Genomic DNA, 16912 nt, shown 5'->3' with positions numbered 1-16912 from the left:
TTTTGTTACTACATGATTCCATGTGTGTTATTTCATAGTTTTGATGTCTTCACTACTATTCTACAATGTAGAAATTAGAAGAAAAAAAAACTTTAAAAACTTGAATGAGTAGGTGTTCTAAAACTTTTTACCGGTAGTGTAGACTAAAATAGAACAATGTATATTTTGTAATGTATCTCTATGGCACAAACACTATCAACATCGCAATCAGGCAACAGTTGTATTTGACAACTATGGGCTATGTCAAAGAAAGTTAACCATTTGCTCTGTCATTTGATAAAAAGTTTAGTAAAAAGCATTTGTTGACGCACACCCAAAAATGTTTGTAGGGGTGCTGACTAACGGAGGTCAACTGTATAAAAGGAAAGAAAGAAGGTCTCACACTCTAAATATGCTCCCAGCAATGTAATGGGTACACCTAACCAATGTTTGGCCACAGAGTGCCTTCTTCAGGGTTGCAAACAGTGTGAAAATGATGATGGCTTTTATTTTTGCACTATGAACTTTTGGGCACCATGATGTTCAAATAAACATATGTTTATTATAATATTTTTGCGTTTAAGCCTCCGTTTTGGATTTATTCCTCCTTTTCAACAGTGTACGGGTTTATATCTCCTGTTTCATTCAGCTCCAGAAGGACTCTTCATACCCGACCGACAGCCCCGGTGCCCCTAACCATCACAACGTATCCCGCTGCGGCAGCCGCACCCATCCGCTGGTCCCAGAGATGTGCTTCAGCGCCGGGGCAGGCAACACAGAGCCGCTGCCCTCCAACTCCCACACTGGAGACGACGGCACCAGTCCGCTGCTCTCCTGCTCCTCCTGCAGCCTGCAGGTCCACGCCAGTGAGTAGACAGATGGATTGACGGGCCGGCAGACAGAGAGGTGGACAGTGCCAGACAGACACACAGACAAAACACACACAGTGTTTATATCAATTCAGTCAAGATGCTATCAGTCAACCAGATAAAACACCATGTTTACATAGGTCAATTACCAGCCAGACAAATCTCTAATACATTCAAAACTCCAATACCAACCGACCAAACCCACACCACACCACACCAATAAATCTGGTGAATATTCTGGTAAATCCATGCCAGTCAGTCAGTACCAACCAGTCAACTCCCTCACAGTATACAGTCAGTACCAGGCAACCAGCCAGTCATCTCCCCCACCATGTTTACTAAAGACTGTAATGACTGTGTCTGTTCTCTCCAGTCTTGTATTTATTCAGCCAACTAATGGTCCGTAGTATTGCACGCCGTATTAATCTAAATTCCCATTACGTATTTGCACCCCCTCGGGACGAAGCAAGGATTTCTCTCTGCGAGGATCAAAATGCCAATCAAATTGTTCTAGCTAATTTACTGCAACTCAGCCTGAACTGACCGGGATTGTTGTGCCAGTGAGCCCCCCCTAAGACTGTCCCCCTGCAGAAAAATAGGTAAATAAAATAGTTTGGTGTCACTTTTTACACGGCCAGTCTAAGCTGCGTAGCCAATTAGGTTAGCCTCTGTTTGGTGAGGAGCCAGGAGGCAGGGAGCGGTTAGAGTGCACACACGGGGGAAAGGTTAGCGTGCAACACAGTGCAGCCAGGTGACGCTACTCTGATTAGAGGACTTGGGCGAGGATAAAAAATCTCAAGCGCTCTGCTCCGGCCCGCCCCCCCGTAGTCGTCGTACTATCAAATATGGTGAATATATGAAGATCGTTGAGTCAGGCCGTTTACCATTGGACATTTTTTTTCAGGTCCTGTCTACTTAAGGGGGTGGCTCTCCCTTAGACACCAATGCGATAGCAGCTGGGTCTGGTCTACTTAATTCAATTGAACCAGAAAGAACCAGAAAAAAACAGCGAGTGGAATGTCTCGTGTCTTCTTCCGTCTCTGGTACTATTTTTCTTCCTTAAGCTGGATGGCAGCTCTCCACTTCGTCCGTTGATACCACTGATGTAAGTGGAAAAAGAGTAGGGAAAATGGAGAACGAACTGTTTGCCAAATACATTTTCCAAAATTGTGTGTGTTTGTCAAGCACATAACCACTATCATTTCGTAGTTAGCTCCTTAGCTAAGGCGTCATTTTGACGAAGGTAGTTAGCTACAGCGTTGTTAGACAACTAAAAGCCAATTTATGCTTGATCCGAAAATGAGGTCGGAGGCATGCAGAGGCCAAATTGAGCTCCGTACCGCATCAGCGTGCGCCGGCCAAATTTTGTAACAATGCGGAGGGCTCCGTATAGCTCCGCATTGACATGATTGGTTGATGGTAGGTGGGGGTGGGAGGTCCTGTATAAACACAAACTCACTTCCTTGACAACTTCCTTCACAGCAGCTCTGAGCTGCTCAGCGAGGCGCAAGAAGTATAAATGCCCTGACTTCTGCAGAGGCCTTATCTCGGTAAATGCTGTATGGCCACTGCAGATGTCAGATTGACCATGTAGAGCCTTTAAACATGCCCGCACATGCTTTGATCTCCTCAACATGCAGTGTTGCGGTAGCTCAGTGCGCGTCGCTGTGTGAATGGAAACAGACATGGTAGTGAGAGCTTTTCCGCTAATACCGTCCTTCACAGATTGTTATGTTAGACTGTTATTAGTAGGCCTATGTTAATTAATCAGTTATTGATCTGTCCTCTTGATCTAGCTGTATGTCAGTAGGCTGCTAATTATGTGATGAGTCAGTTCATGTTAAATGAATGGTGGACTAGTAGTCAGATCTAATTTGATGGATTAGGTCAGGGATGGAGATCTGAAACGTGCTCATATAGGCCTAGTTCAGTTGTTTCATATTCTAAATAGCCTACAGTAAGCTAGACTACTACATTGTATCCAGTAATTGAATTATTCTGAATTTTCTCCCCTAACAAAATTAAGAAGCCAGTTTACATTTTCACTAGACTATCCACATAAAGACACCTATTATTTAGAATAATCATTACACCTAAAGTTAACCTTAAAACATTTGAGACCACCTCAATTTCATTCAGGATCAAACACAAGACTTCTGTGTTGGCTACATTGTTTGATATGATTTAAGACTTCAGGTTTCAGGAAATGGCAGTTACAGGTTTTTAAAATATTTTAAATGCTCCCAACTTCCTGAGGGGAAAGTTGACTGACACACTCCAGACCCCCCCCCCTAACCAACTTTAGGCCTACATCAGCACCACCTTGTCAGAAAATCCTAGGGAGAGCCCTGATTGTACATTTAAACCACAGGAGGTTGGTGGCACCTTAATTGGGGAAGACGGGCTCTTGGTAATGGCTGGAGCGGAATGGTTGAATGGTATCAAATACATCAAACGTGGTTGATACCATTCCATTTTCTCCATTCCAGCCATTATTATGAGCCGTCCTCCCCTCAGCAGCCTCCTGTGATTTAAACATATTTCTAGTTAGCTACTGAAGAGCAGCCAAGTACCCATAACAGTCTATAGCCTACCATTCCTACTGAGGCAGTCTTCTGCCGGCAACATCATTTATCAGGTAAAAAAATGTTTTTTAAGCAGTGGGTGTCGCACGTGCGCCGTCGTGTGGGCCGGGGGTGCCGGCGCCACGCTGAAGTGGTACTCATAAAAATTATTCAGGTTGGCAGGTCTACTTTACAATTCATGTGCTGATTCTCCACCTGCTGAAAATCAAATATTCTTATTTGACATGATGAACATGGGCAACTGTCTTTGTTGGCTTACAGCCATCTAATTACTCCAAATTTGACTATTCCCCAGCTTTGGTTAGAATGAGATAGTAATTACAGTACGTTCTTACCACACACACATCCCCAGCAGCTGTCTGGCCGGCCCGTGGGCTGCGTTCGGCCCTCGCCAGCTGCTGAGGTCAGGAGAGGTCAGGAGAGGTCAGGAACGGACATGCTGTAGAGGCCAACTCACCCAGGCCTTCAACACCACACACACACACCTTTATATCCTAGCTCCATTGAGCACCTGCAGAAATCCAGAGGCAACGAAGACAGGGCCTTGACTGGGTTAAGGCTGTCAGCGGCGGGCCTATAGCACAACAGTGAGCAGGCTTCGGGTTGTGTCCCAAATGGCACCTTATTCCCTACATAGTAGTGCACTATGTAGGGAATAGGGTGCTGTTTGGGAATCAACCTCTTTCTTTTTTTACATATACATTTTTCCATTCCATATACAAACTTATACATACCAACAACAACTTACAGACGCACACAAACAACAACTACATGTCATCTGCCCAGACCTGCATGCTGACGCCCCCATCCCTAGTGCCTGCATTGTTGTTTGCCACTTGGCCTTAAATTGTATCTATTTGTTTTTCTCGACCCGCCCATGCTATTTCAATATTTCAATAATAAATCATTAGATTTTTCCATTGTGTTAATGATTTCCACGTTTTTAGTATATGTTTTTTCAAGATAAATGATGAGAAGAGAATCATCCAGCCCATTAGGTATCTCACTACACCCCCATATGCCATGTCTTGAAATACACAGCCTCTCTTTCTGAAGGCAACACTCCAGAAAGTTCCCTCTCTCTTTATTTACCAACAAACCCGCTTTCCCCACCACTTGTTATTTTTTTCCCAGAGATGGCGGTAGTTCAATTTTAAGGGGCATACGGCATCTGTCAAAGTGCAACATCTGTCAAAGTGCAGCACCACGAGATGGCAGGGAGCTTGTTATCAGCTGTGTGTGTTTTTTCCCGCTTGCTTAGTTGGGTTTTGACTACATTTCAGTTCAGCTTCGGCTGAGATGATTGTTCTCAACTCTGTTGTTATCCTCACTTACAGGCCTCTCTCATCTTTTTAAGTGGGAGAACTTGCACAATTGGTGGCTGACTAAATACTTTTTCCCCCCACTGTATATGTGGGGATTTGTACAAATATAATTTTGTGAGAGAGGAGGAGAAAGTTGTGCTTTGATTAACATAATAATTTTCTGAGCCCATGGCTCAGTAGGTTCAGTGCCAATAAGTGTGAAAGGCAGGCCAGAAAATTTATGTTCTCTCTCTCTCTCTCTCTCTCTCTCTCTCTCTCTCTCTCTCTCTCTCTCTCTCTCTCTCTCTCTCTCTCTCTCTCTCTCTCTCTCTCTCTCTCTCTCTCTCTCTCTCTCTCTCTCTCTCTCTCTCCCCAGGTTGTTATGGTGTTAGGCCGGACACAGTACACAACGAGGCCTGGAAGTGTTTGAGATGTACAGCGCTCGCCTGGACAGCGGTGAGTCCTCAATCAAATCAACACAAAACCGCATTATGCCTTCACCGGAAACAACTTCATATGGACTCAAACCACTGGGCTTCTTTATTGACAATACCTATCCATTTATACAATTTGGAAACATATTTTATATGCAGGGATGTTGATACAACTGTCACTCTTAAACTGTGCTGACTTTCCCTCATTCACTACTCCAGTAGTCGGAAGAGCGGTCTTATCCCAAACTGTTTTTCAAACCTACAAAAAAAAGGTTTAGCTGAACAACATCCCCCACTTCCCCTCTGTGCCCACTGGCTACCCACATCCTAACCTTTGCTTTTATGTGTTCTCACAGGACTGCTGTCTGTGTAACTTACGGGGAGGCGCTCTGAAGATGACCACGGACAACCAGTCAGTGTCCCCTTCCCTAACTTCTGCAAAACACTGGCCATACCCTATGTTACTGTAACATGCATTACTTGTGATAAGTTGTTCGCTGTGTGGTGTGTTGTGAACAGTTGGGGGCTCACGTCATATGTGTCCGCTCCCCACACACACACACATGTCATGTGTCCTCTCTTCTCCTCCCTCCAGGTGGGTCCATGTGATCTGTGCCATCGCTGTGGCCGAGGCCCGCTTCGTCAACGCCATCGAGAGGGAGCCGGTGGACATCAGCGCCATCCCAGAGAACAGGAAGAGTCTGGTGAGTGGAGGGAGGGAGGGAGCCCAAGAGTCATGCTCAATTGGCACCAAATGGACTGAAACAGGGAAGGGGACTACCTGAACTTGTCCAGTGAGTGGCCCTAACAGTGTGCCCTAATGTACATGACTCTGGTCCTAGATGGCCGACGTGTAAAAAAACAAGGCATTTTCGTCAGATGCCTACATTTTGTGATCTCCTTTGAATCGGGGGAGCCTTCTCAAAATTAAGCTGGATAGTCTAGGATTACGCTCCTCCCATCCTGCTCCTAAACTGCTGCGATTGCTCTGTCGCTACCTGGGCCCGTATCCACAAAGCATCTTAGAGTAGGAGTGCTGATCTTGGATCAGTTTTGCCGTTTAGATCATAATGAATAAGATTATATGGACAGATCCTAGATCAGCAGTCCTACTCTGAGATGCTTTGTGGATACGGGCCCTGGTCTCTCAACTATTCCCTCACATACTACCTCGCGTCTCCCACTTTCATACTCTCTTTCGCTCTCCATCACTCCTCCTCTCTGACAATCACTCCTTCATCATCTCTGTCAGTCGGTCTTTCCTTTCTTTCCTTCTCTCTCTTCAACTCCCTTCACTGTCACCTCTCACTCTCTCTCTCTCTCTCTCACCAACTCCCTTCACTCTCAACTGTCTCTCATTCTCTCTTTTGCTCTGTCACTCCGTTTCCTACCATCCATCACTCCCTCTCTCCTCCTGGATGGATGGATGGTGTATTAGTGAGCCGAGGAGGACGTTGGCGGAGTTAAATAATAGATGCACTGAAATGAATGGCTGAATAATCAGGTGTCGTTTCTCAATGTGCTAAATGAACTGCATTGATCCCGCGGGCAGGAGGCAATTTCCCATTGCTGCCGCACCTTTGAACAGACTGCTCCCTTCCCTCCCTTCATCCATCCCTTTCTCACTCACGTCCTCCCTTCATCCATCCCTTTTTCACTCACTCCCTCCCTTCATCCAAAGCGACTTCAGTCAGTCACACAGCCTCTGCAGTGGCATTGTCACAAATCTACAAATAATGTCTCACCCCCCCCCCCCTTTCCCCTGAATAATCGATCAAAAGAAGTGAAGATCGTCTTTTGAATAATTTACATCCGAGCGCTGTCAAAGGCTCGTTTCCTCCACCTTTGAAAAGGGCTGTAAAAAGCTGTCGCACCCTCCTAATGATTTGGATGACTGGGCTTATCTCTATTGTAGAGGAATGGTGTAATCTAATTAATTTGGGGCACCACTTGTTATTTGTCAACAAGAAACGATAAATTATAACCACAATTATCATATTATTCTGAAGGTCATTAAGTTCTTAAATGACAAGGTAAATGCATTCTCAGAGGCCAGTAGATACTTTATAAACACACATTTATTCTAGGAACATCAAGATAAAGCAGAGTTTACAGGATGAATGAATGGTGACGATTTTGCTGGCAAACTACTATACGGTACAGAATGAGAATCAAAAAGAGGAAAGGGAATAGAATAAGGGAAAATGTTTTTCTAGAGCATTTGATCAAATGGACAAAAGCAAGACAATTATTTGAAAGTACTAAAGATGAAGTGAAACAGGTAATTCTAGGAGAATGATAGCCTTATTAATAAAGTAACAAGATACAGATTTACACGCTCAGTCAAATCAAAGAAAACATAGGTGAGCTCGAGCTGGATACTGTTACGTTTAGTCTGCACCCAATGTTCTTCAGAGAACTGTCCATGCATGCACAGTTCAAAAAAGGGATTTCAGTAGTCCAGTGTTTTGACAAGGTCCCTGTGCGGGCTGGCCTTGAATTATTCTTTGGTTCATAAATGACAGCAACCAAGTCTGGTCGCAGGTCTGAACACGAGGTGCTGTTTCCACACGTTCAGTTTTGTCGTCCTGGGACAGGAGGAGGTAAGGCCTCTGTTCAGGAGCGCTGTCATTGGTTCAGGTGAGGGAAAGGTTCCAGGGGCTAAGTCCACCCCCATTCATCGCCTACATTGTTCTGTTTGGCTTGCGCAGGGCATGAGTTAATAAATGTCCACATGACTACAAGAGTGCTTTGTACACTTTCATAAATTCTTTAAACGTTTGAGTCAAGACGGTCCGATTTGTACATATACCAAATAGTATACTTTTCAGGTTAATACCTGTTAATGGCAGAAAAACATCCTAACACACATTCCAAAACTCAGTCTTATTACACACACACATCTCAACACTTTTAACCGTTTTCAGTCCGTTTATGCTGTTTGCTTGAGGAAATAAAATAGTTTTTGAGGCACTTTGTGTGCAGTCCATCAATTCCAATGGAGAATCTCCTTGGCTGAGCCGTAGTCATCATCACTCTTCATCAGGACCCTGCTGGGTCTATGTCACCTGCAGGCCGCCTGAGTACCATTTGGTTCAATCAGGCTGAGTGTCCTGGACATTGTCCTATGCTGGAGGTGTGATGAGAAGTGGCCCCCTTCTTCCTGGGTTCTCTGGCCAGTGACTAGGCCCATGTGTACTGTCAATGTTCTTGTCATCTGGCGTGGATGTCCGAAGTCGACACTGCTCTACACTATGTTGTGTTCTCGGAACCCATTGATATTTGCTTGTATTCAGAAAAACGATTTGAAAAGTTTGGGTTATGGGCAGGGCTCTTAAGTGCTACCATTTTGGCCTTAAATGCTCCTAAATATTTTGCTGTGCGACCTGGAATTTTAATTTGAGAGCAAAAAAATCACTCAGATAATAATAGTTGTAATAATTAGGCTTCCCTGTACTGTTGCTTCCGAGTGCCCCAGAGAAAAAAGCATGTGCAGATTCGCTAGTGTCATGGTCAGGCACGTAACCTGTGGGTGGAACAAGGGGGGTCATGAGTTGAGCAAGGCTTGTAAGGAGAATGGAGAAATGTACAATATCTCCTCTCTTTCCTCTCCTCTGTCTTAACCCATTAAGGTGTCTGCATGCTTCCCAGCTGAAACAATTTTTCTTGAGGCAAGCCGAAGTCTGTAGCCGTAGTCTACGCCCCTTCGTCGGTGATTGGTCAACAGTAGGGATTCTTCAAGAAAGTCTTTGTCATTCAACGAGAGACGACTTGTTTTTATGCACATTTTTTCATTAAGAAATACTGCACCAAACATCTTATACTGCACAAATATATACAATGCAACAATTTCAATGGTTTTACTGAGTTACATACAGTTCATATGAGGAAATCAGTCCATTGTAATAAATTCATTATGCCCTAATCTATGTATTTCACATAACTGAGATTACAGATACTTTTAAATAAATGGGCCTCACAATGGGGCCTCAAGAACTCGTCACGGTATTTCTGTGCATTCAAATTGCCATCAATAAAATGCAATTTTGTTCATTGTCTGTAGCTTATGCCTGCCCATACCATAACCCCACTGGCACCATGGGGCATGCTGTTCTCAACGTTGACATCAGCAAAGCGCTCGCCCGCACAACCCCATACACAAGGTCTGTGATTGTGAGGCCGGTTGGATGTACTGCCAAGTTCTCTAAAACAACGTTGGAGGCGGCTTATGGTAGAGAAATGAACATTACATTCTCTGGCAACATCTCTGGTGGACATTCCTGCAGTCAGCATGCCAATTGCACGCTCCCTCAAAACTTGAGACATCTGTGGCATTGTGTTGTTTGACAAAACTGCACATTTTAGAGTGGCCTTTTATTGTGCCCAGCACAAAGTGCACCTGTGTAATGATAATGCTGTTTAATCAGATTCACCTGTCAGGTGGATGGATTATATTGGCAAAGGAGAAATGCTCACTAACAGGGATGTAAACAAATTTGTGCACAACATTTGAAAGAAATAAGCTTTTTGTGCGGATGGAACATTTCTGGGATCTTTTATTTCAGTTCATGAAACATGGGACCAACACTTTGCATGTTGCGTTTTATATTTTTGTTCAGTGTAGTTAGATGTAAAATTGCGCGACTAAGATCTCCTCGGCAAAACGTCAAAATTAATGACCGATTTCTTGAGTTATCTTAGAGTAATTCTGACTTTTGAGGAAGTGTACCCTGGCCACGGCACCTCAAAATGGACAAACAGTACTATTGTCGCTTTTTTCATTTTTTTCAAGCGAAGGTCTTTTAAGGGAGTATGCGAGCACACTCGTTCGATTCACGTAGCCGAGTTGGGCTAGGCGCCAGCCAAACTGAAGCATGCGGACGCCTTTACACTCGTGGGAAATTTGCCTAAATGTATGTGGCCATTTTCCAAATCAAATCAAATCAAATGTTATTTGCCACATGCGCCGAATACAACAGGTGTAGACATTACCGTGAAATGCTTACTTGGAATGTTTCTAACAGAAGATCTATAAAAACCATATGCATGACCATGGTAGCAATTGAAAGAGAACACTTTGGAGATAATGGGGAAATTATCAGACCAAAGGCGAGGACACAACAGTTCACCTGACTCAAGACTGAATCCAGTCAAAAGGCACTTCAGACAAACAGATTGTAATTTTGGTACGCATAGAATTGAGTCATGAATGCTTTCAAGTGCGTGTTCCGCGGCTAATTGTCTTCACAATACGACAAACAGGCTCATTCTCTTCAGGACAACCCAGGGTATAACGCATGTCATCCTTGTAACTGTGGATCAAACATAGCGATCATAAACGTTGATACTGTAATTACATGTTTTCAAATATGGAAATGTGAAGAGCACATTTGGACTCATGGGTGTGTGGTTTACTTGTGTGACATCAAAGTGGTATTTATTATAATCCTCAACATCTCCACTTTCAGAACACATCGATTTACAGCATTTCCCTCACTCAAACAACAAAGGTGCAAAAGTAGCCCAATTAGCGGGAGGGATGGGGTCATCTTCTTGTCGCGTGCGGTGCTCAAGTTTATAATGGCTCTCAGTCAAAACCCATACAGCACTGAATCGGAGAACGTGACCTCTGACGTCATGTATGTACTCACTAACTGTAAGTCGCTCTGGATAAGAGCGTCTGCTAAATGACTGTAATGTAATGTAAATGTATAGCATGTTACTGTACAGCCACTGCTTTCCAATTTAGGTGCTTATCAATGACAAACTCTGCCCTCTCCAACCCGTATACAGGATGATGGGCTGTGAGTGGAAAGGGCTACCAAACCCTCAAATCTGTGCACTAACTTGGAACAAATAAAATTGTACAGTCAAATTTAACTTGGTAAAGTTATAAGCACTAATAAGAATTGTGTAGAAAATGATATTTTTTCTAATGGAGAAAGTTTATATTGTGTAGTGCCAAAATACAGTGGGGAGAACAAGTATTTGATACACTGCCGATTTTGCAGGTTTTCCTACTTACAAAGCATGTAGAGGTCTGTAATTTTTATCATAGGTACACTTCAACTGTGAGAGACGGAATCTAAAACAAAAATCCAGAAAATCACATTGTATGATTTTTAAGTAATTAATTTGCATTTTATTGCATGACATAAGTATTTGATCACCTACCAACCAGTAAGAATTCAGGCTCTCACAGACCTGTTAGTTTTTCTTTAAGAAGCCCTCCTGTTCTCCACTCATTACCTGTATTAACTGCACCTGTTTGAACTCGTTACCTGTATAAAAGACACCTGTCCACACACTCAATCAAACAGACTCCAACCTCTCCACAATGGCCAAGACCAGAGAGCTGTGTAAGGACATCAGGGATAAAATTGTAGACCTGCACAAGGCTGGGATGGGCTACAGGACAATAGGCAAGCAGCTTGGTGAGAAGGCAACAACTGTTGGCGCAATTATTAGAAAATGGAAGAAGTTCAAGATGATGGTCAATCACCCTCGGTCTGGGGCTCCATGCAAGATCTCACCTCGTGGGGCATCAATGATCATGAGGAAGGTGAGGGATCAGCCCAGAACTACACGGCAGGACCTAGTCAATGACCTGAAGAGAGCTGGGACCACAGTCTCAAAGAAAACCATTAGTAACACACTACGCCGTCATGGATTAAAATCCTGCAGCGCACGCAAGGTCCCCCTGCTCAAGCCAGCGCATGTCCAGGCCCGTCTGAAGTTTGCCAATGACCACCTGGATGATCCAGAGGAGGAATGGGAGAAGGTCATGTGGTCTGATCAGACAAAAATAGAGCTTTTTGGTCTAAACTCCACTCGCCGTGTTTGGAGGAAGAAGAAGGATGAGTACAACCCCAAGAACACCATCCCAACCGTGAAGCATGGAGGTGGAAACATCATTCTTTGGGGATGCTTTTCTGCAAAGGGGACAGGACGACTGCACCGATGACGGGAGGATGGATGGGACCATGTATCGCGAGATCTTGGCCAACAACCTCCTTCCCTCAGTAAGAGCATTGAAAATGGGTCGTGGCTGGGTCTTCCAGCATGACAATGACCCGAAACACACAGCCAGGGCAACTAAGGAGTGGCTCCGTAAGAAGCATCTCAAGGTCCTAGAGTGGCCTAGCCAGTCTCCAGACCTGAACCCAATAGAAAATCTTTGGAGGGAGCTGAAAGTCCGTATTGCCCAGCGACAGCCCCGAAACCTGAAGGATCTGGAGAAGGTCTGTATGGAGGAGTGGGCCAAAATCCCTGCTGCAGTGTGTGCAAACCTGGTCAAGACCTACAGGAAACGTATGATCTCTGTAATTGCAAACAAAGGTTTCTGTACCAAATATTAAATTCTGCTTTTCTGATGTATCAAATACTTATGTCATGCAATAAAATGCAAATTAATTACTTAAAAATCATACAATGTGATTTTTCGGATTTTCTTTTTTTAAAATTCCGTCTCTCACAGTTAAAGTGTACCTATGATAAAAATTACAGACCTCTACATGCTTTGTAAGTAGGAAAACCTGCAAAATCGGCAGTGTATCAAATACTTGTTCTCCCCACTGTATGCATCTCATGTGTAAGCACTATTTCTCAAATCTAGTGATAATTGGTAATGGTTATATTAGACTCAATTTGGAGAGTTAAAATACAGAATTAGAAAAGGGCTGTTTCTATTAACCTCAGGCAGTAGGCTCAAGCAAGCCTGTTTCTCTCCCAAGTCAGGCAGCCTGTCTGCCGGACTCTGACCAACAGCAGCAACGGATCCTCTTTATTTATGCCAATCGAAAGCCAGGATTGTGGGGGTAAACCACTAATCATGTTTATGCAACCTAATAATCACCCTTAGAATACTTCCAGAACCAACTTAATTTTGTTTTTAAATGTGAGAATCTACAATAGAAATTGGCTTACCATAGTCTTCATGGATAGGGGGGGCATTTGACATTGCACAGCATTAAGGTGGTTTGAAAATAGTGCTTTTAAACAATGTAGAAACATTAAATATTCCATAAATAACTTTGTAATTTCAATGATAGGTATTTGTATCAACATTTTAGCTTTTTATAATAAACAAATGTCTTTACAGGGTTACAAAGTTTCTAGGGCACAACGTGTGCTTCAGAAGTAGCTAGAATTCATATCAGGCCAATATTGGCTATATCTCAATAGGTTTTTAAAAAATCGTATTTTATGGTGCTCCTATATTTTATAACTTTTGTAAATGCAGAGTACCATTGCTACCAATTATTTTTTTTAATTTTTTAGAGCGCTGGTTATGGGAAGAGTTCAAATCAGGTGCCAATCCATTGGCGCAATCAAAACCCCCACAAAAAAAGTAACATAAAAAAACACTAAAAAATAACAATGTGTACAATATTTACAGAGCTCTCTGACTAGGCTACCTCAAGGTGCCATGGCAACCAGCAGTAACGCAGCACAAACCCTCAAAGAACTCCACGGTATCTTTGTTTTTCCTCTATTCATGATTTATTTTGAGTTGAATGAGACACTCAGTATGCGTCGATTCATTCATTAGTGCAGAGACTAGTGAGCACTTCAATTTAGTCTCCGTAGGAAAAATAAAAAAACATAGTTGAGAACTCATCCCAATTTATTCATTTATTTTATAAAGTTTATTTTACAAGGGACCATGTTCAATTCGAACGTAAATCTATGAGGAAATTTGATGCATTGGTTCTACCTCAGCTGGCAAAGACCAAAGCAAAAAAGGGGGGAACTTAACAAACAAAGAAATAAAATAAATGTTTGTTGATGTCCGTAAATCTCCTCTTGTGGTTCGTTCCATTTGTGGAGCCTGTGTCATGATTCTGCCCAGTGGAATATTAAATCAGGCGACGGCGAGGCCGGTGAAATATCTATGAGCCGAGACCCTATCGAGAGCTGTTGTGCATTTCCACCGCTGGCCCATGAGGTCTAAAATGAAGTATTGACATTTTAATAAATATTTTTTATTTTCCATCGATCTCCAGCGGGTCACGGCGGGCTGTATGCAATCTGTCAGAGAGAGAGAGCGGGAGACAGAAGAGGGCGGCAGGCAGGGAGAGGGGTTAAGAAAGTAAGGGGGAGAGATGGGAGAGAAGAAAAGAGGGATGGAGAGAAAGAGAGTGGGTTAGTAGGTGGGAGGGTGGAGATGGGAGGAATAGGTTGAAAGAGTGGGAGAAAGAAAAAGGTGGATGGTGAGAGAGGGAGGAGAGTTAGAAAACAAGTCTTGAGAGTGAAGGAGAGATGGGAGAAAGAGATGAGTGACCGATGCGAGGTGTGAGGGAATGCCAGGCACGAGAGAATCAGGGATGCAAAATGAATAAAGGATGGACAGGAAAATAACAGATAAAGGGAGATATGATATTAGTTTGAATAGCCGACTAAAAATTTTGTAAAATATATATTTTCTCTTAAACAGTGCCTTGTTTAAACTCCTGCTGTACGCAACATAGCGCACCATCTTTGTAACTGCATTTGATTATTGAGTGTTTCCCACCTTTCATGAAATGTCCAATATCAAAGCTAAAACTAAGTTTCACTTGTAAACTTTAGAGTGAAAGACATATTTTCTTGTTTCACCAAACTTACGATGAGCATTTAATCATTGTTCACTTTCTTTTACACAACGTTTTGACTTCTGTCATCATGTAAAACTGTACTCCTGAAATAACGTTTTTGCTCTAACAATATTTTGATGGGTTCTTGAAAAAACGTTGACTTCGGACACAACGGGTACACTGTGTTGCTTCTGTATCAAAGTAAACTCAATCAAAATTAAGCATTTATTTCAGCCAAATTTCTTGCTCCTGTCGATATTAAAACATACTCCTGAAATAACTAATTGCTCTGACAATAGTGTCAAAGTTTCTTTATGTAGACTTTAGACACAGTCAATAGGATGTTTTGATTCTAACACACCTATTTCCTTCTTTGGTGTTGCAGAAGTGTGTGTACTGCCATAAAAACACCAAGCAGATGTGCGGCGCGTGTATCCAGTGTTCCCACGACAGCTGCTCCACCTCCTTCCACGTCACCTGCGCTCACATCGCCGGCGTGCTCATGAAGCCTGCCGATTGGCCCTATGTGGTGTCCGTCACCTGCCACAAGCACAAGAAGACCAATCACAAGGTGTGAGCCGTATTACTCTGTGTGAATAGACATTGCAGAACGAACGGCTTCTACTTATCTTAATGTTATGAATGTGTCAAGCTAAGTATTAGCTTCACTGCTAAGCTACACGTTTTTCCGATGAAATCTCATTTGGCACGCTTATGGGTTTCCTGCCAACTGAAATTCTCATAGAATATGAAGGCTGTGCACTGTCTGTCATCCACTGCTCTAACAGCATACAAATAGAATGACAATAGATCGATTTTAATCAAATATATTATATTTCCCTCTATGTCAAACACACTCCCTCTCTCTGTCTTTCAAGGCGAGGGCGGGGCCAAGGGGGGAGTTTTCTCTGGGCCAGAAGGTGATTGGTCGGAACAGAGACGGCTGGTTCTACCCCTGCACCATCATCGGCATGGCGTCGCAGACCTTCTACGAGGTCAACTATGATGACGGCTCCTACTGCGACAACTTATTCCCAGAGAACATTGTGGTGAGTTCCACTCTACACCTCTCTGTGTCTTAATCATTAAGGATTGAAACAGTGAGGTACCATAAGATGATAGTGTTGACCTAGTTGACAAACATAATATCAGGAGAGAAAATTAGCTCTTCAAATCAAAGTAGTGGATATAGAATGGCATATCTAATGGATATGTTGGATGCATCAAATCCTAACCTGTTCTTGTCTTCCTCCACTCATTCCCTCGCTTCACCTCCCTCTGTCTCCCCTTTTCCAGAGTCATGACTGTCTTCGTAACGGCCCACCAGAGATGGGCGAGCTGATGTTGGTCCACACCATGGAGGGCAAGGCACTCAACGCCTCCTACGTCAAGGAACACGTCCACAAGCACTACCAGGTGAGTGTAGCGTTGGCCTCCCATACATTCCCCTCTTCACTCCCCCTCGTCAACCAACTAGCCCACTAGCCCCGTGGTCAATCACCAACCATGATCCTGGAGAGCGACTATAGGCTATATGCAGGCTTTTGTTCCAACCCAGCACTAAGATCAAGTTGATTAGTTGAATTGGGATGTTAGTGCTAGGCTAGTACAAAAGCCTGCACACCCTGTGTACCCCCTCGAGGATCTGAAAGGACTGGATAGGTTATATGGCTTAAAATCAATGTGGCCTATCTCAACCACTTGTAAACATCTGACGTCTAAAAATCACTTTAGCCATAAAGTGTACATAGCATATCATAGGGCTAAATGATACTGTATATTATCATTCTACTACTAGGATGCATGGACAGGTTAAGAAGAATATCTTTCCCCTCAAATCTGTTGTAACTCTTTAATAGGCTTTATGAAGGCATTTACATTGATTCCCCATCACTGCACCAAGTTGGTTCTACAGCTAAAGCCTCTTTACGCCACAACTTACAACTTACACGACTTTTACGCTCCAGCGCAATATTTATCTGCATGTAAAAATGATGGCCGCCCTTGTCGGTTATGGCGGAGTATCTTGATACAGCAGGCATTAAAACGGAAATTCGAGAGATTTAGCATTGCGGCCGCATGTGGGGAATTTATGGTGCGATGCGCAGAGTGCTTACGAGGTATAAAGCTTAGAGGAGAGGAGGGTGTTCCTGGAATTGGTACCGG

The 16912-nt window shown here is 43.3% G+C and overlaps 1 protein-coding gene across 1 annotated transcript in view; it reads left to right on the top strand.

The window, feature by feature from the left end:
* Positions 1-16912, top strand: part of LOC121533760 (lysine-specific demethylase 4B) — a 91682-nt gene that overhangs the window by 63117 nt on the left and 11653 nt on the right. Inside the window, exons 14-20 of the mRNA XM_045205315.1 lie at positions 629-845; positions 5114-5193; positions 5528-5583; positions 5767-5875; positions 15132-15317; positions 15625-15795; positions 16043-16162. Coding sequence (XP_045061250.1) covers positions 629-845; positions 5114-5193; positions 5528-5583; positions 5767-5875; positions 15132-15317; positions 15625-15795; positions 16043-16162 — 939 coding nt within the window. The remainder of the gene's footprint in view (positions 1-628; positions 846-5113; positions 5194-5527; positions 5584-5766; positions 5876-15131; positions 15318-15624; positions 15796-16042; positions 16163-16912) is intronic.

Source organism: Coregonus clupeaformis, chromosome 20 (genome assembly GCF_020615455.1).
Source record: "Coregonus clupeaformis isolate EN_2021a chromosome 20, ASM2061545v1, whole genome shotgun sequence".
Classification (NCBI taxonomy): domain Eukaryota; kingdom Metazoa; phylum Chordata; class Actinopteri; order Salmoniformes; family Salmonidae; genus Coregonus; species Coregonus clupeaformis.
Note: the sequence above shows the minus strand (reverse complement) of the source record. Positions and strands in the feature narration are given on the sequence as shown.